The 25,311-nt window shown below is 39.2% G+C and overlaps 1 protein-coding gene across 2 annotated transcripts in view; it reads right to left on the reverse strand.

Moving 5' to 3' along the window:
• Nucleotides 1–23,638, reverse strand: part of cers5.L (ceramide synthase 5 L homeolog) — a 49,163-nt gene extending 25,525 nt beyond the window's left edge. Inside the window, exons 1-3 of one of the 2 annotated variants that reach the window (XM_041580923.1) lie at nucleotides 23,308–23,638; nucleotides 7,735–7,840; nucleotides 355–485 (exon numbers count right to left, since the gene is read on the reverse strand). In XM_041580923.1, coding sequence (XP_041436857.1) covers nucleotides 355–485; nucleotides 7,735–7,840; nucleotides 23,308–23,480 — 410 coding nt within the window. In that variant the 5' untranslated portion in view covers nucleotides 23,481–23,638. 2 annotated transcript variants of the gene reach the window in all.
• Between the last annotated feature and the right edge of the window lie 1,673 nt (nucleotides 23,639–25,311).

The following is a 25,311-nucleotide window of genomic DNA, read 5'->3' on the forward strand; positions in this document are numbered from 1 at the left end:
AGTACAAGCTACTATTTTATTATTACAGAGAAATCATTTGAATTGTTTAGATAAAATGGAGTCTATGGGAGACGGCCTCTCTGCAATTTCTGGATAACGGATACCATACTTGTAATACATTTTACAGTCTTTTGGCAGTTTTATAAATAGGCTCTTGTCATTCAGTGAATTAAACAATTCTTTAACCAGTGGCAACACGTCTGCTTTCTGAATCACAAAGCAATTTTGAGCGTATTTTACCTGCCCTGGTGACAAAACAAAAGCAAATGCCTTGTAAGAGGGCAAAGAGCATCAGGACTCTTGCAGGAAAGGTTTATGAATGCAGTGTATGTGTCTATTTATACATTTACTTACATGCTCTCACAAAATTTTGTTAATGTGCTTGGCTTGTCCTGATTCCGCCTATGTCTGAACCATCTCTGGATCTTGCGTGCATCCCAGTCTAATTGTTTGGATAAGCCTTCCAGCCTTTTCCCATCAGGACACTGTAGAACACAAAAGCACTACATTACACAAGGAGCATACATTTCTCTGAACCCATGGAAATTTGTTTCAAGCTTGATTTCAGGTAGGGTCCACCATATAATGCTCTTTTATAAAGAAAAATAGTCAAAATCTGTTAAAGCATGACAACTGCTCCTTTTTGGAAGAAAGGAAACACACAGTCACATCAAGAGGAAGATCAATACACGTTACACTTGAAGATAAGAATAAGAAAGCATTGCTATTCAAAAGGCATTTGGTGAATTTTGCATGTGGGTACTGATGGCACAAAGTGACAATAAATGGGTAAAATAACTCTCACACTTTCTGTTTGTTACCATGGGATTTTTAGAAGTGTATTTATCAAATGGTGAACTGTTCCATTCAAACAAGGGAATGGGAACAGCTACAGTCATGTGATCAAGCCCGGACTGGCAATCTGTGGGTTCTGGCAAATGCCAGAGGGGCTGCTGTATGGTTCCATAGAAATTTACCATATAGTGGGCTGGTAGGGGGCTATTTGGGCCTCTGTGTACTTGGAATGGCAGGGCCTATTTTGACTCCCAGTCCAGGCCTGCATGTGATCCCACTGGTGTCTAATAAAAGGGCAGCCAAGTTTGGGAGTTTTACTTTGAAAGCAGCAAGTAAGTTGCAGGTAAAACTTAGTCCCTTTGTAAAATGTATAATGAAGCAATTGAATTCTTAATGAATCATGAAAATTAAGCGTAGGACTGGCCAGATATGGGATGACTTTGACGTAGTTGGTCAGCTCAAATATATTGCAATATATGGACAAACAATCCCTGTTTTGTTTAAAGGGTAAGACATTTTTCAGTAGCAGTTTGCACAAAATGTCTCTGTCTTAACTATATTGATAATGTGTTCAGTACAGAGGACTCTTGTATTTGTCGAACTGTTCCATTCACCCAGTGATAAACACACTTCTAAAAAAATCCCATAGGAATGAATAGGAAGTGAGTTTTGTTTTTGCGGCAAGCTCTAATCTCCTATTTTGATAAATCTGCCCCTACGTTGCATTGCTTCCCCCCCCCCCCCCAAGTTATTTCCCCTACTATTTATATTCCTGTGTCACATTCAAGCCACTGCCTGGTTGCTAGGATAAATTGGGCCTTAGAATCAGATAGCTGCTGTCATTCCAAATTGGAACTTGAAATAATGGAAACACTACAAAAAATAAATAAGGACCAACTGCAGATTGTCTCAGAATAAAGAGAGGAAGATGCTGAAACGGGATAGTGAAGATTTAGAAAGTTACTTATTTCACTATGATGAAGCTTATATTAAATTTTAATTTTCGGATAGTTTCCATTTAACTTTTAGTATAATGTAGATCAGGAGTGCCCATACTTTACTAATATGAGGTCTACTTTTAGTGATATTGTCCCATTATGATCCACATCCATAAAATAATTGTTAGCATCTGTTCCATGTCAATATTACTTAAATACTGAAAATGTATATTGCTATATTCAAAATCAACAATTTCTTATGTAACCTTAACATAAATATCTGAAAGAAAAGCAAGAAACAGGAGGATTATATGGAAAAGCTGTTTATTGACAGTGTCTTGAGATCTACTGATCACCAGCTAAAGGTCTACTGGTAGATCCCCATCTACCTTTTGGGCACCCCTGATGTAGAAAGTGATATTCCCCTTGAAGTTAAAGGTGAACTACCCCTTTTAGAGCAGAAGTCGCCTGAAGTTGCCTTGGAGGAAAGTTTGGGTGACCTTGTGATATGTTGTTTTTACTGCCAGCGATTTCCGTTATTTCCAATGGAGGCGCATTTTCAGGAGATTTGTCACCCACAGTTGTGGATAAATAATCACGCATGACAAACCTAAGACAGACAAATGTTTGAGGAAGAACTTTGGAGTACTTATTGCTAATAAAAGGTAGCAGCTGTAATAAGCAATGGCAGTCTTCAGCAGGAGAGGAAGTTCATATGTACTTTTGTTTAATTCCACATTGCTGTGGTTTTGAGATATATATATATTTTATAAAATGTATAATGAAACCATAGAATTCTTAATGAATCAAATGAAAATTGAGCATAGGACTGGCCAGATATGGGATGACTTTGACGTAGTTGGCCAGCTTAAATATATTGCAATATATGGACAAACAATCCCTGTTTTGTTTAAAGGGTAAGGCATTTTTCAGTAGCAGTATGCACAAAATGTCTCTGTCTTAAATATATTGATAATGGGTTGAGTGCAGAGGAATCTTGTATTTGTCTATATATATATATATATATATATATATATATATATATATATATATATATATATATATATATATAAAAAAAATATATATATATATATATATATATATATACACATATACATATACATATACATATATATATATATATATATATATATACATATACATATATATATATATATATATATATATATATACATATACATATACATATACATATACATATATATATATATATATATATATATATATATATATATATATATTCCTCCAGATGACACACGGGCATCTTTGAGAATAGGTGACATTTTTTTTTTTTTAATATAATAAGATAAGATTCTTTATTTGTCACATGCATAGTTATACAGGTACAACATGCATGAAATGCATCCTGATCCACTTGTTTAGACTGTGCAAAATTAAACATACTAGTTAAATACTACAACTAAGTACAAAAGGGTTTCAGGGGGAGACGTAGATAAAAAGTTCAGATGATTTTTCCTGCCTACTACTGTATCACCTACAACGTAGGCAGGATTTACTTGGCCAAGTGTTTAACCTGCCGGCCTTTATTTCAACCTCTTCAACTTCAGTGTAACTATTCAAATACAGTATTCCTACTATGCACTGAAATGCAAGCACAACTCTAAATTTTATTTTTAGGACTTTAATGGGAAAACATTTTAAAAATTAAAATTGCCTTCTTAATGAATTCCAAGGTTTATGCGATTATAAAATGTACTTCTATAAATAAGAGTAGGAATTATTAAGTGATGTCATTGTTTCTTCTGATATAAAAGGAATGCCCTGAGTGCTGAACCCTGGTTGGGAATACAAGAGCCAAAGCCTGTCTGCTTGCCTGCAGAGCACACAGATACTTTCCCTGCTTAAAAATTCACCATATCCTTATTGAGGCCTTCTCCCAGGCTCATTGGCATCAATCACCAACCAGGTTCGTGAGCAGTTGAAACCAGGACTAAATTGCACATACTTTTGGTCAAAGAGCCTGGTGGTGGCAGTCAAGTGGCACCAACCATGTTGAGCTACTGCAGGGGTGCCCAAACTTTTTGCAACGAGGGCCAGATTTGGTGAGGTGAAAATGTGTGGGGGCCGACCATTCAGCCCGACATTCTTTGAAGCATTAACATTAAATTACAGGAATCGAGTAGCTGTAGCAGTAATATTTGGGCACATTAGTGAAATGATCTGCCACTTGGGAGGAGTCTGCAGGGTACCAATGTTGCTTAAAGGAGAAGGAACACTACCAAAGCAGTTCATAGCCAATAGATTAGCCACAATAGTGCAAGATATAACTATATTTATTCTGCAGAATGCTTTCCCATACCTGAGTAAACAGCTCTAGAAACTCTCTGTTTGTTAAGGATAGCAGCTGCCATATTAGCTTGCTATAACATAACTTCCTGCCTGAGCCTCTCCCTGCTGCTCATAGCTATGGGCTCAGATTACAGCAGGGAGGGGCAGAGGAGCAAACTGAGCATGCTCAAGCCCTAGCCCTGGAGGTTTAAGCTTAAAGAAGGAAGTCGGATACAGAAGCCCATGAGTACACAACAGAAAGAAAGAAATGCAGTGTTTCTTTTGACAGAGTACTCAGAGCAGCATTACTTTGAGGGTTTACTGTTGTATTTATGTAGACTTTTCTGATCAAGCTTTCTTAATTGTAGCCTTTCCTTCTCCTTTAAATGGATTTTGCTCTCCTTTAATTATGCCTACATAATAGAGATTAATAATTCAAATGATTAAATATTTAATGGATCTGTAGATAAGAGTTTATTAAATAGCATCATCAGCATAATTCAGCACTTAGTTTCTTCACATTAGCAGTAGGCACTGGCAGTCATTAAAAAAAAACAAAAAAAAAACACCCATTAAGCATTCTGTGGTATCATTAGCCAGTGTTGTGCTGGCATACCATATAAAGCTAATGAATGTACAAGAGCACTCTAATTTCAATGTGCGACAACGTCACATTTCAGAATAACAATAAAAGTTTCAATGTGTCCCTTTTAAGTATGTGAAGAATAAAAGTTGTATTGAATGGCTTTACTAAGCCTTCTCCGTGTGTCTGGCTGTGACAAACAGGCTGACCTAAGAACAAACAAGCAAATTATTGACAGAAATGTGAAATCCCTAGACTTTACCCTAAATTTCACTCCTCCCTCCATTTGTTATTACAAAACCAGAGGAGATATGATGTGTACAAGGTGCAAGGTAGAGTCATAATACAAAGCTTGTGACCAGACCCATTACTTTTTTATGCCTTAAAGGAGAAGGAAAGCTATGGAGGCATTTTATTGCCAGTAGATTTGCTGCAATAGTGCAAGCTAGAATGCGATATTTATTCTGTAGAATGTTTTACCAGCTCTAGAAGCTCTCTGTTTAGGATAGCAGCTGCAGTATTAGCTTGGTATGACATCACTTCCTGCCTGAGACTCTCCCTGCTCACGTATAGCTCTGGGCTCAGATTACAGCAGAGAAGGGGGGGGGGGAGAGGAACAAACTGAGCATGCTCACAGCTGGGGGAAGGAGGTTTAAGCTGAAGGCAGGAAGTCTGATACAGAAGCCCATGTGTACACAGGAAAGAAATACAGTGTTTCTTTTGACAGAGGACTCAGAGCAACATTACTTTGAGGGTTTATTGGTATATTTAGGGTGACCTTTCTGATAAGGCTTTCTTGGCTTTAACCTTTCCTTCTGCTTTTCTTCTCCTTTAAAGGACCAGTAACATCAAAAAATCTTTTAAAAAAATTCGTTAGTACACAACGAAAAAAAACACATACACAAATTATACTTTAAAAAAGCAAAGTCTTTATTAAGAAATAACTTACAGAAACTCTGCTTCCTGTCTTCTACAGAAACGGCGAAAGGGCGACCATCCATTGAGCGGTGCTTGATTTCTCCTCCCTGGCTCTCTGCTGGAACTTGAGGCGGATCTGCGGTGCCGGTGTTCCTATGGGCCATGATCTCTCTATCACTGCTGTAACAGCTCAGGCCCTACAAGATCCCCCTCCGCCCGGGGAGGTGAGTCCTGGTCAGTTCCCTGTAGGGCGGCTGTGTGGCAAGGGGAGAAAGAAGACTCTTCACAGTTCTCTTCACAGTTTGCTGGGACAACCGGTAGTTGGCCCTCGCAGCTGCGCGCACCCGCTGCAACTGTTTCTCTCTGGGCTTCGTAGCTACCGACAAAACTACAAGTCCCACCATGCATCCGTCCCATCTGCTGGGCAGCTTCTCCGAAAGCGTTAACGGCAGAGGGACGCAGGGACTTGTAGTCAGCTGGATGCAGAGCCCCGCAGCTCAGCAGTGCCTGAGCTGTTACAGCAATGAGAGAGAGAACATGGCCCATAGGAACAACGGCACCGCAGATCCGCCTCAAGTTCCTGCTGGAAGCGCCGCTGCACTACAGAAAGCACAGAATGTGGCAGCTGAAGGATCCAGCAGCAGAGAGCCAGGGAGGAGAAATCAAGCACCGCTCAATGGATGGTCGCCCTTTCGCCGTTTCTGTAGAAGACAGGAAGCAGAGTTTCTGTAAGTTATTTCTTAATAAAGACTTTGCTTTTTTTAAAGTATAATTTGTGTATGTGTTTTTTTTTCGTTGTGTACTAACGAATTTTTTTAAAAATTTTTTTGATGTTACTGGTCCTTTAAGGGTGTCAAGTTATTGTGGCTCATGTCATTTATACGAAGTACATTGGCATGAAAAAGTACCCTCCACTCGCAGTCAGTATCCATTATTGTAAAATAATGATCAAAGGGTAGGAAAAGGAAATTGAAATTAGACCAAGAGATGGGTGTTAAAGAGATCAATCGCTGTTGCCTTGTGAACCTTCTGTTTGCTATTGTGAACATATAAACAAACAAATGTATGTTCAGTGAATTCCACGTGCACACCAAGAAGGAGGGTGAAATGGGACACTGCAGGACAAGACCAACGCTATTCACAACAAGCAGGTGAGGAGAGAAATCTAGAACTGTACAAGGTGAAATTCCAGCCACACACTGGTTATGTTTGATATTTTAGCTCAACATCAACTGACTATACAGGAAAAACCTCCAATAGGGACCCTTCCCTCCCCCATATAACAGCTATGAATGCTTAAATAATAAAAGAATTTGGGTTTGATGTTTAATTTGAAAAAGACATTTATTATACAGCTTTTTAGGTCTAGGTGACAGGCCACTTTAACAAGCCATGACATAAATCTTAAGGGGATCTATACCCGAACATAAATCATAATGCCAATATATTTATGCTACTGAATTGTTTATCCATTTCAGTTGACTGGTTCTGATTCTTGACACTATGTAGAGGTCAGTGCACCCGTACTAGAAAAAAACCCCTATCCTGCATAGACCAACCTCCCTTCTCCCCCACAGCCTTACTGCCCCCTGAAAAGCTTTCTTAATTTTCAGCGCATGCAAAGTCGTTCATGACCGGAAATTTACTTCAACTGCGCATGTGCCGAAACTCCACTCAGATTCCAAGAAAAAAGAAGATGGCGCCCGTGAACTCCTGAGGCCAGATCTGCACGGAGGGGTAAGTAAAAAATTAGGGGCATTTGCCTGGGGGGCAGTAAGGTTGTGGGGGGGGGAGGTTGGTCTACGCAGGGTAGGGGGTTAGGGGATTTTCTAGTACGGGTTTGTTTCTAAGGGGGGATACATGGGATATAACTGTTCAGTGAGTTTACAATTGATCCTTAGCTTTCAGCTCAGATTCAAAAGCAATAGTTATGACCCAACCAGAGTCACTACTTTGGCCTGGGTGCATACCAGGTGTGAATTTTGGAGCGGAGTATGCATTTCATTTTTTTTGGGCAAATCTTTAACAGAAATTCCCTACGGTGGAAAATGATGCTGGTCGGGACAAAAGGGTAGCCGTTTGCTTCACTAGATTGCCCAATGTTTTAATTCAGAGGTGCACTGACCTCTACATAGTGTCAAGAAGGAAAAGAATGAAACCGTATCCTCTGGCATGTAACTGGGCACTGACCTTTGTAATGGACACAAAGACTTTTTCTAGGATGGCGTTGGGCTGAGCCCTGCGTGGGCCGCTGCTCTGGATTCCCACACGAATCGCACATGGCTTTGCGATAAACCTGTAAGAGTTCCAAATATGAAATAATCAGAATCTTTATTAAAACAAATTGCCAAAAGAAAGAGGCTGTATCTGAAATCCGTATCTGATCCTGGCAACAAATATGGTTGAAGCATGAAAAAAAAAAAAGAAGTGAATAATTAAGAGAATTTTTCAGACTTGCTAGGCACATTCAGTGCTTCAAGTGGCACAAATGTTAAAAGCTTCAAACACATGCAAATAACTGCTGTCCTGTGACTAAATTCCCTTTTGTAATTTCCCCCTTGTGCAACTCTATGAGTTCATTCAGTTGGGTTGTATCAACACTATCTGAACTGCTGCTCCTCCCTCACCTTGTTGCATGTTGATGTCCCTCTGCATTCCATGGTGGGTGGTGCACACATTCTCTAAAATGCTGAGAGGATTCAGCAGTCAATCCAATTAAGAGAACTTGAGCCGAACACACTTTATGCCCATTGCTTTAATCTAACATTTTTTTTTGTTTCTCTAACTCACAGGACGTAAAGGGAAACAGCGACAACTCCATGTCTGATCCTTGCGAGGTCAATAATTAGATTATAAATGCACAGCCCTTCACCCTTTGTTGCGATTGTTTTTCTCTAGCACAAGTCCATTTTGCAGTGTCATTATCTGTGCACTGGCAGGCAAACAACAAACTGACTATGGGGCTTCAATTTTAGAGGTATTCTTATTTTCTATTGCTTATTTTTCTTTTCAGGCCCTCTGATATTTATCTTTCCATTATAACTTCAGGAGAGTTCCCAGGTTACTATGGTAATACCTTAGCAACTAGATAACCGTTTAATTCCAAGCAAAAAATAAAATGGAAATAGTTCATAAATCACAAAAAATTATAGGAGATGGTCGTATAATTTTGTTCACGAAAAATTATTTTAAGGTGGACTATCCTTTAATGGCTACATGATAAATTATACCTATGTAATGTATTTCCTTTATAATGTGTATCCAGCACCTACAAACTAATGACAAGTCATTTTCTATATTAGAGCAGCTTTTATTCTATAGTTTTGTACAGACATTTGACAAACGTTTACATTCCTTTATATGTTATGTAAACATGTACCGTTTACCCTACTCAACTCGAATGGCTGTCCAATGGCTACACAGAAGCTTATTTATATAAACTGTAGCAGTGTTTCTAAAACAAACCATTTTTACCAGCGCATTATCTTTAAATGCATATAAATCCCTGATGTTGATGTTTCTGGTGTTACAAAGCCCTTTCATTTTTGTGTTGTTACTGCCTCTTTAAAGGAATTTTTTAAAATTTACTTTCATGATTTGAATGAATACAATTTGCCCTAAATGACACAGCTAGAAAAACATAACTGCTTGGGACACTGCGGATAAGAAAAACTGCTTAAAGGGATACTGTCATGAGAAAACTTTTTTTTTTTTTTAAACACATCAGTTAATAGTGCTGCTTCTGCACTGAAATCTGTTTCTCAAAAGAGTAAACAGATTTTTTTTTATATTTAATTTTGAAATCGGACATATTGTCAGTTTCCCAGCTGCCCCCAGTCATGTGACGTGTGCTCTGATAAACTTCAGTCACTTTTTACTGCTGTACTGCAAGTTGGAGTGATATCACCCCCTCCCTTTCCCCCAGCAGCCAGAACAATGGGAAGGTAACCAGATAGCAGCTCCCTAAGATAACAGCTAACTGGTAGATATAAGAACAACACTCAATAGTAAAATCCAGGTCCCACTGCGACACATTCAGTTACATTGAGGAGGAGAAACAACAGCCTGCCAGAAAGCAGTTCCATCCTAAAGTGCTGGCTCTTTCTGAAAGCACATGACCAGGCAAAATGACCTGAGATGGCTGCCTACACACCAATATTATAAATAAAAAATACACTTGCTGGTTCAGGAATTGTAGAGTGAATTATTTGAAGTGTAAACAGTGTAATTTAGAAATAAAAACGACACCATAAAAATTATGACAGATCATGCCATTGTCTCGTATGCAACATATTTTCTTCATCTGCATAACATTTGTTGTCATTTTGATTTAATTTGTTTAATATGAAAATCAAATAAAATATTTTAAACAGAAAAATCATGACAGAATCCCTTTAAGACCTGGAGGAATGATGTAACACTCTTTATGTAGTAATAACTTAACATTACATGCAATAATGGGATGAGTAAAAGGTAAAAGCTGAGGTTCATGGGAAGTGCATGTGTAACATTTATGGCTAAAAGGCAATGACCTTCAGATAATTGGATGAAGCTGCTGTAAGAGGACATTTGAGCAAAGAATAATGTTTCATTCACTAATAGAAATACTTTGTGCCTTAATGGGTTGTTCACCTTTGAAATAACTTTTAGTATGATGTAGAGATATTCTGAGACAATTTGCAATTTGTTGTCATTTTTTATTATTGAAGGTTTTTGTTATTAAGCTCTTCAATTTGCATCTTAAACAATCTGGTAACTAGGGCCCAAATTACTTGCAACCATGCATGGATTTGAATAAGAGACTGGAATATGAATAGGAGAGGGCCTGAAAAGAAGAAGTCAGAAGAAAAAGGCAAATAACTATAAAAAATAAATAATGAAAGTCAATTGAAAAGATGCTTAGTATTGGCCGTTCTATAACATAATAAAAGTTATTTTAAAGGTGACCCAACCCTTTAAAAAGTTTTTGAGAGTGGAAAGATAGCAGATTGGGGCAAGTTATATCATATAGTCATTTTTATTTCCATTTAAAGGACTGTCATGTAAAAAAAGAATTACGTTTTTACAAATAAATTAGTTATTGACCCATTTTATTATTTTAGGAAATATTGCACCAGTCCAGGGAAAAATGTAAGGCAGTGCCATGCCATGTTACTTGCCTTTCCCAGGCATCCCTAGTACAGGCAAGACCGTTGTTACACGGGCCCAGTACAACAACATTTTCGGGGCCTCCTTGGCCCGCCCACCAAGCCCCTCCCAAGATACCGTCCACTCCACATCACAGTTAAAAGACCACACAGACACCAACGCTAAAAAAGGTAACCCCCCATACACGTTATAAAAAGTTATTGGGGACCAGGGCCCCCCTATAAGTTAAAACAAAAATATTGGCGCCAGGGCCACCCATAAAAAAGCATTGTTCTAGGAATCCCCTTACAAGTTAAAAAAATTGGGGCACCAAAGAATATTTTATAAAAAAACATTGGTGGCAGGGGCCTATAGAGTATTAATATAATACATTGGTGACCAGGGGATTAAAAAAAACACACATTGGTGTTCAGAGGAATTGAACTCGTGGCTTCAGGACTTCAACTTCGCCTCCTTTCGTGACTTCGGGTCTTTTCCCACAACAGGACTTCAATTTCGTCTGTTTCCGTGACTTCGGGTCTTTTTCCACTTCAGGAATTCAATTTCGGCTGTTTCCGTGACTTCGGGTCTTTTCCCACAACAGGACTTCAATTTCGGCTGTTTCCGTGACATTGGGTCTTTTCCCACAACAGGACTTCAATTTCGGCTGTTTCCGTGACATTGGGTCTTTTCCCACAACAGGACTTCAATTTCGGCTGTTTCCGTGACATTGGGTCTTTTCCCACTTCAGGAATTCAATTTCGACTGTTTCCTTGACATTGGGTCTTTTCCCACTTCAGGAATTCAATTTCGTCTGTTTCCGTGACTTCGGGTCTTTTCCCACTTCAGGAATTCAATTTCGGCTGTTTCCGTGACTTCGGGTCTTTTCCCACAACAGGACTTCAATTTCGGCTGTTTCCGTGACATCGGGTCTTTTCGTGCTTCAGGACTTTGTGGGATCTGTGAGCGCCTGCAGTTTTCTCTTTTGGTTGGATAACTCCAACCTGAGCTGTAGGTTAGGGAAATGAGCACCCAGACCCCCACGTAGTACTGGTGAGATATTAAACTTATTAGCTTTACATTGGGATGTTTTCTTTAAATACCCCCCTGTACCATTAGCATTGAGAAAATCTCTTCTTTGCAGAACTAATTGCTCTAGTTGAACTGCAGAATTACACCCTACAAGGGATTCGAAGTGCTTCTCTTTATTTTAGAAAAACATTGTAATAGGGTTTAGCATGTGCATGAGCAAATACTGGCTGTTTGCCTCCTGTATGAAATCTCACCATTCCATTATCCCAACCATGTGGAATTTCTCACGACTTCTGATGTGACCACTCTCTGCATCAAGGAAGTGCACTCCCATTTGCAAATGCTTCTGTAGCGCCACATCATTTGTTCGGTGTTTATAAATAAATGAGCAAAACAATAATAATTACAGATGATGTGAACCAATTTAGACACACCTCATGGAAAAACACAGGCAGTAGACGGCTCTCTCCTTTAATTACCAAGTCTATGAGATGAGAAAGAATATCTTGCAGCTATGTAGTCTTATTTTGTAAGGGCGTCTCTCACTTGCACGTGTGGATAATAAGCAACATTTACAGAATGCTTTTCTAGAAAGATATTTATTTATTTCACATTTATTTGCAGGCCTTGTGGGTTCTCTTCTAAGCACAATGCTGGAGTGAAGAATCTGTTGTAACTACCTACGTACAGGTTTGCCAAGGTAACAATCCATAAGACTACAAACAAACAGATGCCTGGTATGATGGATAGCTACAGATATAGAGGCACATGCTCTGGCACATGATCACAAGGGAATTGTAGTATACGTGTGCCACAACACAGATGAAGATGTATTAGAGCTCACTCTATTAAAATCACCAGAAATCCTGTCTCTCTACATGCAGAGTTTGTGCAAAAGGCAGTTATTTTGTTAGATTTTGTTTGTACTGGAATCAGTTATTTGAGTAAGCTCTAATACATCTGCTAGGAAAGGGAGCCCCACTATAAGATATATTGGATCATTCATCTGACACCCAACTGCTGGATCAAGAGAGAATGAAGAGAAACAAATGTTGAGAGAAGAGTAGTGGAGATAAACTTGATTATTTCAGAAACAATGCAGATGTTTTAATTTATTGTATTTAAAAAGTTTCTTACTTCAAGGAAGCTTATATTAAATTTTCATTTTCACGATGGTTCCCCATTAATGAAGTGCTGGTTGGCATTCATTAGCACGCCTTGCCTCTTGTAACCATAACACGATTGTTTCACAGCCACAAAAATGGCTTCCAACTCATGTCAATCAAGTCACATCTCTGATGAATCAGAATTCCCTTATCACTTCACAACATCTGGGAACCAACAGTCTCTTCTGAAATGGAACATTATTGGAGCTACTGTTAATAGGCTGTGGCTTTGAAATATACAGGGATGTACTTATTAACATCAGAGACAAATATCACCAGTGGTGTTGCCCATGGCAACCAATCAGATATCTGCTTGTATTTTCTAAAGGTCATGGCCATCTGATTGTTTGGAGAAGTCATCAAACGAGTGGATCTGGCCCCAAATCGTCCACCTTGAGTAGGCAATATCGGGCTGGTACGATCGTGAGCCCTAATTATAGGAATGCATGCGTTTGGCGCAAGGACCGCATCAACGAACCAATATGTCGCTCAATCTGACTGGATTTTTAAACCTGCCTGATCGACATCCGGCCAGATATCGGTTGGGGAATGCCGTCGGAGGGCACCATGCACTAGCCAATAACCTGCTGACTGGCTTTCACCAGCTTTCATTGGCCCGTGCATGGCCACCTTAACTTGTAGGTAACTGTTCAGATCTAATAGCTGATTGGTTGCTATGGGCATCATTAACGGTGATGTTTGTCTCCAATGGAGTCTGTTAGAGTGAAAGATGGTTCTTCAAGGGGAACTAAAGTCTAAAATGAAATAATGATAGAAATGCTGTATTTTGTATACTAAACTAAACTAAACATGAACTTACTGCACCAGAATATGCAGACTGCACTGGGTCTGTAGATACAAATCTCTACACAGTCGTCGGCTGCTCTACAGGGAAACAAACAAAGCTGCTGGAGTTCTGGGAAGTAAGGCGAAGGGGCTCCCCCTGCTGTTTGAAAGTATGATCGTTTCCCTGCAGAGCAGTTAGGGACCGTCTGAAGTTTCCTATCCACAGCAGTCAGAGCAATTAAATGAAGGGGGCATTTCACTGCATACAGTCAAGTTTCTTATAAAAACAGTAAACATTTTTTTAATGAAGTATACTGAAGATAGATTTCTCTTTCATTAAAGAATGTAAAAAATTGGATTTTATTTTTTTTTCCTTTACCAGTCGCCCCACAATCATGACATTTAAATCTACTGATGTCTACAGAACACAACACGTGTTTATTTACCGTTTTTTTTATTTACGTATTCATTTATCTTTTGTGTTATATCAACAAGATGACTGCTGGTGTCAATCTGTCAGAAGTAAAGCAAGCCCAGGGTATCCTAATCAATCACCTTTATTTTTTTATTTACTGTTTATCTTTTGCGTTGTATTAACAAAACAACTACTGGTGTCAATCTGTCAGAAGTAAAACGAGCAGCCCAGGGTATACTATTCAATCACCAAACCTAACAGAGCTGAAATACAAAGAAAAGAGGCACATTAGGATACAATATTGTATAAAGAACCGATTCTCTAAAAACAGCTTCAGCTGTGCTTAGTACCATATGAGTTGAGCAACATCACTAAATGCCACGGGCCCCCTATTTTTGTTTATACATATACAGAATTTAGTGTCCCAGCCCAGAGCTTCAATTACCGTATAGAGATCTATGTGACAAAAGCTGTCCATAGCAACTCCCCATCTTTGGGAAATCATTAAACCATTTAGCAGAAAGAAACGTTGCATCTTTTATGGTAGCTGATCCTACAGGACTAATTATCAATTCTGATATTGAATGCCCTGGTTTCTATACTGCCATGTAATGTGAATCTGAATTAATTAGTTATCAGACTCATATCGTTAATGTTTTATTATATATATATATATTAGGGATGCACCGAATCCACTTTTTCGGCCGAATACCAAACCGAATCCGAACCTTAATTTGCATATGCAAATTAGGGTTCGGTTCGGCCGGACAGAAGGTACCAGATGCTGGTAACAACACAAGTAATGCACACCTACAATGGAATCAAAACAAATAAGTACATAAATTAAGTTATGTGTAATAAAGTGGAATGACACATGGAATAAGCTTTGAACACATGAAGAAAAAAAGGTGTAAAAAGCCACGGAAAGCCAAGAAACCTGCTGAAATCTGTCAGTATTTAGAAAGCAAACCTGCCCCCTATAAGTGCAAAGTAAGATCAGTTGATTTAATCCTAATTGATAGCCTATAACAAGGTTTCTCATTGCCAAGGGATCACAGAAGAAACATCTCATGATGGGTAAAAGCAAAGAGCCCTCTCAAGACCTTCGCAACTATATATATATATAATATATATATATATATATATATATATATATATATATATATATATATATATATATATATATATATATATATATATATATATATATATATATCCCACAAAGAAGGTCCGCACTCTCAGGACTTAAATTGAAATAAAAATGTTTTTATTCACTAAACGACTAACGTTTCGGCCTCTCCGAGGCCTTTCTCAAACTGTGTGTGTATATATATATATATATATATATATATATATCCCACAAAGAAGGTCCGCACTCTCAGGACTTAAATTGAAATAAAAATGTTTTTATTCACTAAACGACTAACGTTTCGGCCTCTCCGAGGCCTTTCTCAAACTGTGTGTATATATATATATATATATATATATATATATATATATATATATATATATATATATATATATATATATATATATATATCCCACAAAGAAGGTCCGCACTCTCAGGACTTAAATTGAAATAAAAATGTTTTTATTCACTAAACGACTAACGTTTCGGCCTCTCCGAGGCCTTTCTCAAACTGTGTGTGTGTATGTATATATATATATATATATATATATATATATATATATATATATATATATATATATATATATATATATATATATATATATATATATATATACACATATATATATATACACATATACAGTTTGAGAAAGGCCTCGGAGAGGCTGAAACGTTTCTCAAACTGTGTGTGTGTATATATATATATATATATATATATATACACACATATACAGTTTGAGAAAGGCCTCGGAGAGGCCGAAACGTTATATATATATATATATATATAACGTTTCGGCCTCTCCGAGGCCTTTCTCAAACTGTATGTATATATATATATATAGTCGTTTAGTGAATAAAAACATTTTTATTTCAATTTAAGTCCTGAGAGTGTGGACCTTCTTTGTGGGATATATATATATATATATATATATATATATATATATATATATATATATATATATATATATATATATATATATATATATATATATATATATATATATATATATATATACACAGTTTGAGAAAGGCCGAAACGTTAGTCGTTTAGTGAATAAAAACATTTTTATTTCAATTTAAGTCCTGAGACTGGAAAATGGACCAGCACTCCAATAGTTTTGAAACACACAATTTATTCAATCATCCCTTTTGGGGCCTTTATCAACAGGGGCCGAAACTTCAGATACACAAGTGATGATTGAATAAATAGTGTGTTGCAAAAATATTGGAGTGCTGGTCCATTTTGAACTATATACAATATATTTGACTAATTGAACAGTGCGGGTACTTTCTAAACCATTAGAAAATTATATAGTGAATAAAGTACCCCCTTTTGTAAAATATAGGGATATTATAAGTTACCGAGGAGTTTCATGACCATATAAAAACACGTGGCCGAAGGCCGAGTGTTTTTATACAGGTCATGGAACTCCGAGGTAACTTCTAATATCCTCATATTTTACAACTGGGGGTACTTTATTTATTATAATACACAGATTTCAATGAGTCATGTGACAGAAATGACATCAGAACTCACAGTTTATAACTGATGACATCAGAACTCACCGTTTATAAGGATATAATTTACAGGATATTCATGGCTTTTGTGTATTATATATATATATATATCTATCATGGAGGACCACTCACCAAAAAAAAAAAACACAGTTAAAAGTAACAAACAAAAGAAATTCCAACGTTTTAATCACATCAATTTTGTAGGGAAAAAAAATGTGCTGCAGCTTTGTGACTATTAATACTGACAACATATCAGTCAGAGGAGTCAATATCACTTTAAGACAAAGAATGAAGACTAGAGCTAAAACCGACAGCTTGTTTATAGAGCAAATTTGTCTTAAAAGGAAAAAAAAATCCACCAACGACCAATGAGATGTTAAGGTTTCACAGATGGTAACCGCACATGACTGGTTCATGACAACAGTGCTCATTCAGTCATCAGATGCACTTGGCTAATTCACAGAGCGTCTTAAATAGAGAGTAGAACTTAAGCAATTTCCTGATCATCTTATAATGTCACATGAAATGTTCAGCCACATCAAAAAGCCTTTTCTAATCCACAAGCGAACTCAGCGGAGAGTATCTGGCACACACCAAAGGCAAACCTTCCCAAACCGCTCACTGGAGCAGAGCACACAGCCCCATGGGGAGGCTCATCGAATTTCGAATTTATGCAAGTTTTTTTTGTTTATTAAACTCCCATGAACTCGAAATTCGATTAATCAAAATGTATTATAAAAATCTAAATTTTTCAGCTTGAGTGAATTCAAACCGAAAACTCAAATCGAATTTTATTTGAATTTTAAAAACTCGATGTAACGTACTTGTCAGTTGTAACCTCTAGAGGCAGCGGGTTACACTCAGATGCACAGGGCACCCCTGTGGATTCTGGTATTCACAGACGTCCTTTTGGGGCCCCGGGGCTTCTGCTGAGGAACAAGGAGTAGTGCAAAATAGTAACAAGTCCAAAACGAGGTAGATCAGGCAAAAAGGTCAGGGCAGGCAGCCGGAATCGGAGTCAAAAAGTCAAGCAGGAGACAAAAACCAGGAATTCAAACACAATTTAAAGGAAAACTTTACCCCTCAAACAATGTAGGTGTCTATAAAAAGATATTGCATAAAACAGCTCATATGTAAAACCCTGCTTCATGTAAATAAACCATTTTCATAATAATAAACTTTTTTAAGTAGTATGTGCCATTGGGTAATCATAAATAGAAAATTGCCATTTTAAAAAATAAGGGCCGCCCCCTGGGATCGTATGATTCACTGTGCACACAAACATACCAAACAAACCATACATGTTAGGTCACATGAGCCAATTAACAGACAGAGTTGTGTCTTTTGCTTCAACACTTCTTCCTGTTACAGTTAGAGTTGTAGTATTTCTGGATCTCTGAGGCAGCACACAGACCATCAGAAAATGGTGGCTCAAGGCAAGAGATGTAAAAGGGCAATATTTACTTAAATATATATTCCAGTTTGGTAAGATTCTTTAATATGCCACTTAATATGATGTAAACTATCTGTTGCTTAAGTGTTCATTTTGAGGGTATAGTTTACCTATAAACGCTTCAGCAGGATCTGTAAACAGAAGCCAGCTTGAGCACTGTCAAAATGGAGAATTGGGCTTTTAAAGACAATTTGGCGCCAAAAATTCGTATTCGCCGTCAAAAGATGATGTCATGGCACTCGGGGTCAAGTGCCAGCTTCACAAAGATGAGAAGAGACGCGCCGGGAGGTAAGGGACGGAGGAAATCTCCCGGCGCGTCTTACACTCTATTGGAGTTTTCTCTCCGAAAAAACTTGAATATCTGGAAGGTTGCAAACAACTCCAAAATGATCCCTGGACATGTCCCACTGACAAACAGCAATTCGCAGGTTTTAGGTCCCGAATAGTCGACTTTTAGTTCTTAAAGGGCTAGAGTATGATAAATCTCAAAAATCGAATTCAAATTTTTTAAGAATCTGGAATAGTATTTAAATAATTCCCTAGTCGAATTTGACAGTTTTGACCATAAAAATTAAAATTTGAATTTTCAATTCGACCCTTGGTAAATCTGCCCCTAAGGGTAACGATCACGCTACATGGCATCAGTGTCGGACTGGGACACCAGGGGCCCACCAAAAAACCTTAGACCAGGGTCCCACCAAAAGTTTTTAGACCAGGGACCCACTCTCAGTACTATTTTCTTCCTCTCCTCACTCAACCTCTATTCTCCTAATCTCTTTTCTTTACATACTATAATCTATTATTCCATCTATTTAGCCTCTTTGTTCTCATAGAAATAGGGAATGACCATGAAATAGGCCAAGTGTTTAGCAGCATGAGGGCCCACTGACACCTGGGCCCACCAGGAATTTTCCTGGTTCCCAGTGGGCCAGTCCGACACTGCATGGCATCCCTTGGCCAGGTGACCGCTCACTGCACACCAAGGGGCACATTTACTTAGGGTTAGGGATGGGCGAATTTTTTCACCTCTTCTCGCCGAAAAAATGATGCCCATAGACTTGTATCAAAAAAAAAAAAAGTTGCGCGTCAAAAAGATTTCGCCGCGCGACAACATTTTTTTGACGCCCATAGACTTTAATGGGCATCTGCGACATTTGGCTGGCGGCAAATTTTTGGCGAAATTAAACAGGTCAAATTCGCCCATCCCTACTTAGGGTCAAATATCGAGGGTTAATTAACCCTCGATATTCGACCATCGAAGTAAAATCTTTGAACTTCGAATATCGAAGTCAAAGGATTTACCGCATTTCCTACGATCGATCGAAGGAAAAACAAATAAATCCTTCGAATTGAACGATTCGAAGGATTTTAATCCATCGATCGAACGATTTTCCTTCAATCAGAAAATTGTTAGGAAGCCTTCCCCATAGGCTAACATTGATATTCGGTAGGTTTGACGTGGCGAAGTGCTTGGTCGAATTTTTTTTAAAGAGACAGTACTTAGACTATGGAATGGTCGAACGATTTTTAGTTTGAATCGTTCGATTTGAAGTTGAAGTCGTAGTCGAAGGTCGAAATAGCCAATTCGATGGTTGAAGTAGCCAAAAAAAAAACATTCGAAATTCGAAGTTGTTTTCCTTCTATTCCTTCACTCGAGCTAAGTAAATGTGCCCCAAGTGTTCCAGTAACAATGGGCTAATGAGTGCCTTTCCCTGATGAGGAGGAGAATGAATCACTTCCCAGGCTGCAGTGAGTGGTGACCACAAACCATCCTGCAGGAAATGAGAACGGTTTTAATTGTGAAAGTCAGAAACACTTATCTTCTTCATATGATTTTAATAAGAACATCGATTGAAACAAAGATGCTATAGCTAAAACATTAGCTGCAAATTACATCTAGGGGGATATTTATCAAAGGTCGAAATTTAAGCGTTATGTGAGCCTTTTAAAACCTTGCTTGAACATGAATGAACTCACAACTCGAATGGTTACAAAATAAAGATAAAACAGAATAAATGATATTCTGCAAGTTCGGGGTTAACAAACTCAAATTAATTGAGTTTTCAGGGGGGGGGAATTCAAACTGCTCGAATTGATGGGAGTTTTCGACCAAACCCCTCCGAATTAACTATTAACTAGGAATGCACCGAATCCACTATTTTGGATTCGGCCGAACCCCCGAATCCTTAGTGGAAGGAAACCAAATTTGCATATGCATATCCTAATTTGCATATGCAAATTAGGGATGGGACAATTGTTTTTACTTCCTTGCTTTGTGACAAAGTCACACGACTTACCTCCCGACCCGGATTGGCCGGGCAGAAGGATTTGGCCGAGTCCGAATCCTGCTGAAAAAGGCCAAATCCCGAACCGAATCCTGGATTCGGTGCATCCCTACTATTAACATCTTCAATGTTTCAAGGGACCTCTGCCATTGACTTCGACATGACCTCAATAGTTTTAGATGGTGTATTTTTGGATCCAAGCTATTTCCAGGGTCTGGGTATAATAAATCTAAAAAAAAGTATTTTTTTTTCAACCTGAAAAATCTATTTTTGACCAAAAAATAACCTTGAAAACTCAAATTTTTGTGGAAAACAACTCAACCCTTAATAAAGCTGCCCCTTAATTACTGCAGACTGTCAGGACTATATAAATAAAGGATGATAATAAAAATAATCATAGTATTTCCCCCCAATTATACAGTATCCAACCATTCAGCCCGTAGGGCATTTGGTCAAATACATTGGATTGGAGTTGGATCACAACAGTCCTCACAAAACAGGACTTTCTAACATGTCAAATAGATACACAGATAAGCAGTGGACTTATTTCATTCAGCTGTATACATAAAGGCTCATTTACAAAGCACAATGCTAAACTGCACCACCGCAGCTGATAACAGCAACCAAATCAAATGCGTTTTGATCTAATTTGGCTATGGGACCTGTTATCCAGAATTTTTGGGACATGGTTTTCCAGATAACGGATCTTTTCATAATTTGGGTCTTCATCCCTTAGGGTAGGACTACACGAACACAGTTAAAGGGTAACTATTATTATTGCTGTACTGAAGCAGCCAAGTAGCTCTTTTTACAGCAAGGGAGTGTTTGCTGCCAGAAAAAAAAAAAATACTTGCAAGAAGAAAATATAACAAAAGACTGCAGATTTATAAAATCACCACTACAGCTTAGTTGTTTTGTTTTTTTGTTTTATCATAAAGACAGTTCCCCTACCATAAAGCAAGACTGGTCTGCTGTTTTTAGTTTTTTTTATCTCGCCAGAAAGGAAACAGTAGAAGTTACATAATTAGCAGGAACACACTTCCTCATAAACACAAAAAATGTCTAGAATGGCTTCAGGAAGAATCATTTTTCCCCAAAACTTCATGAATACCTGTTTATTGTTGAAGGACAATGTTTCATTCATGAACAAAGCTCATTTCAGTGAATGGAGTGAGGTGCAGCTGAGCCAAGCAGAGAGTGACCTTCAGAGCAATGGCATATGGATGTTCAATAATGGAGAGGTATGTTCAGCAGATCTGCCTGCAGGCAACACATCTGATAACATACCTCTCCGTTTACTAACACTGGGAAATGTAAAACACTTTACATATTGCTATCTGGTGTTGTTGGGGAAAAATGCATTCTTCTGTATTTTGTCACAACTGTGGTGACACCCTGTGTGTCATCACCCTCAGACCAACATGGTTGTCCAGTGGTACATAGCAAAATGCCCTGATCTCCTGTCACTGCTCCTAAAATTACTTAAAGCAGACAAATTGTGTGAAAAACAAGAATGAGCCAGGGCATTATACAGTCTTAAATATAGAAGTAAAGTGCTGAAAAAAAAGCAGAGCTTCTTGTAAAAATTTCTGGAAAATTCCACTTCCATTCCTGTTGCCTCCTTTCCCAGGCTGTAGCACTCAGCCCACTGTACTGTAGGACAGGAACCAATCAGCAGCTAGCAGGACCTGATAGGGAACTGGAGCCTGTCTTCATGTGTGTGACTGCAGGGCTGTGATTGGCTGTCCACTGACCACTGGGCTTTGGGCAGGGATCATTAGGACACACCCACCCCATGTATAACAGGGACAGCAACTGTGGCAAATCTATAGAGAGCTACAATAAAGGGGACATTTTTAAAGAAAATATAAATTTTTCGCTCAAAGTAAAACCAGCAGCATATAGTACTCTAACCCTTAAAAAATAGGGTTTTTTTATTTATCCTTTAGGATTCCTTTAAAGGTGAGTGTCCTGGCAGGAGTACATAGGGCAGTGATAGTTGGACATCGGAGCAAAACACACAATCATGAAAACAGTCCCATGTGCCATTATTTTAAATGTATGTGCTTTAGGGTAGGACTACACGGACGGTTTCTGCGCGATCCGACGCACTGCGACAAAAAGCCTACGACAAGTTGCATGTGGCAGAAATAGGGTAAAGGTGGCCGTACACGGAGAGATCTTTGACAATGTCTCCAAACGAGAGGATCTCTCCCCAATAAGGTGGGCAATATCGGGCTGATCCGATCGTGGGCCCTAGGGCTAATGATGGGTAACGGGCGGTCGGATCGCGGGGCCGCATCAATGAACAGATGCGGCCACGATCCAATGGGATTTTTAGTCCGGTCGACATCTGGCAGATATCGATCGGGGAAGCCCGTCGGAGGGCCCCATACACGGTCCAATAAGTTGCTGACTTGGTCTGTCGGCAGATTTTATCGGCCCCTGTATGGCCACCTTAAGAGATAGAAATGTCGGATGAAGTCGCAGCGTTGATCAGACACAAGGCTTGCGAGCCAACCATTTTAGTAAAAACCTGATTCTTCAGAGTATCCTGCTGTTGTTAAACTACAGCTCCCAGTAGCCATACCAAATGAGGAGCAGCAGCTACACATAACGGGCAGGTCACCAATACAACTATGGTTTAAAATCCAGTCGCCTGGAGCCAATGTTTAAAAGGCGATCCCGCCCCAACAATAAAGATTATCTAATACGTTCCTGTTCCATGTGGCGTGCGGCCCCCTCAGCATTCTGGGAGTAGTAGTTTAGAAGACCCTCGGCCTACATGTTGGACCCCCAATGATCGGCGAACAGGCTGCAGCCACCAGACCCCTCGCCCATCCCTCACTCACCTCTCAAACAGCAGCCTGACAGCGAAGATCCCCAGAGCTACAGGGAGTGCGCAGAGGATGTGTCCTGCTTGCGGGTATTGTTCCCCGGACTCAGTGTCTGCCAGGTCCGCCCAAGTAACATTCTGCGGTAGCCAGAAGCGCTCATTCCAGAACCAGGCCGAGAGAGCCGCCATGTTCCCGGGGCAGCAGGAAAGACAGCACCGGGGTATAATACCTCAGCCCCCCGCTCTTCAGTATGACACGGAAACCACTAGGAGGTGTGAAAACTCCGCGCTTAACCCCGCCCCCTACCACACGCCACACCCGGAATCAGCCAATCGTCTCTGCGCCATGTTGGTTCACCTCAGCTCAGGAGCAGCCATTTTAGTACTCTCAGTCAGATAGGGACCTACACATTACTCCTCCCAAAAAATCAAAGTGTACAATCTATTCATCTTATCATACTGCCTCAGTGTTTCCCGCTTTTCATTCTCCGTAGATTTTTTGTTTCCTATCAGCCATCTTGCTACCAGATACCCTCAGTGATTTATTAACAAGTTAGCACCCTCTTGTGGAGCATTGTTATATTTATTTTTAGTTTAGTTGTAATGTACAGGTATGGGGACTGTTTTCCCCTTTTGGGGCAGAGACACACGCTGCTATTTCGAGAGATTAATCACTTCTTTTTCCGGGTCACCGGGTGACTAATCTCCCCGAACTGCCTTCCTCGTGAGGCAACTTCGGGCTACGTCAGAAAACAAAGTGCTCCAAGTGCCATATCCCAGCGATTTAGGGCAGAGACGCACATTTAGATTCGGGCAGATTCTTTTCTTCAGGGTGACTAGTCTCCCCGAACTGTCTGCCGCCGGCTACAATGTAAATCACCCCACAGGATGGCAATCAGTGCATTCTGGCGACTTCTGAAAATGAAGCACTCACAGTGCCATGCCGCCGGCAATTTACATTCTAGCCGGCAGGAAGGCAGTTCTGGGAGATTAGTCGCCTGAACAGGAGCGCTCCTGCCATGATGCAAGGTGAGAATCTTGCCTCAGGTGCTACACAGCGGCCAGTTACCAGAGAGCGGCAAAAACCCACCCCTGGTAAGTTTAAGAGCCGAATTTCCATTTTTTAAAACAGAAATTCGTCTCTGCTAGTGCAGCGAGCGCAATAGTTCTCACTGCATTAGCGATGCGGCCACTCCTCGGCCCACTCTGACGCTATAAATTAGAAGCACGGAGCGGTGGGGTGACAGCAGCCCCTGAAATGCCCCTGCGCCCAAAGAAGTGGCGATTTGTCTTCAGGCGACTAATCTCCCCGAATCTCCATGTGTGTCTCTGCCCTTAGTTTCAATTGGCTTTCATTTATTCTACAAAATACTGAACCAAATCCTAATTTGCATTTGTAAATTAGGGAAATGAGGGGAAAGAGAATCATTCGCTTGTTATCATTTTTCGATTTCCTTGTTTGTGTTTGTGAAAAGTCACATGATTTTTTTGTATTTGGATTTAGTTTGACCAGGCACTTGAATTCGGCCAAATACGAATCCTGCTGAAAAAGGCCAAATCTTTTCTGAATCCTGTATTCGGTGCATCCCTACTTTCATTATTTATTTTTTATAGTTTTTTCATTAATTGTTTCTTCTTCTGACTCTTTCCGGTTTTCAAATGGGGGTCACTGACCACATCTAAAAAAACAAATATCCGGTAAGGCTACAAATGTATCACTATTGGTACTTTTTTATTAGTCCTCTTTCTATTCAGACTCTTTCCTATTCATATTCCAGTCCCTCACTCGAATCAATGCATGGTTGCTAGGTTTATTTGTACCCCAGCAACCGTGATTGCTCAAATTGCAAACTGTTGAGCTGCTGAATAAAAAGCGAAATAAATCAAAAACCACAAATAATAAAAAATGAAAACCAATTGGCAATTGTCTCAGAATATGATTGCATCATATAAAAGTCAAAGGTGAACAACCCCTTTACGGCTACTAAAAAATCATTTAAACGTTGATTTATCTAATTAA

Source organism: Xenopus laevis, chromosome 2L (assembly GCF_017654675.1).
Source record: "Xenopus laevis strain J_2021 chromosome 2L, Xenopus_laevis_v10.1, whole genome shotgun sequence".
Lineage (NCBI taxonomy): Eukaryota > Metazoa > Chordata > Amphibia > Anura > Pipidae > Xenopus > Xenopus laevis.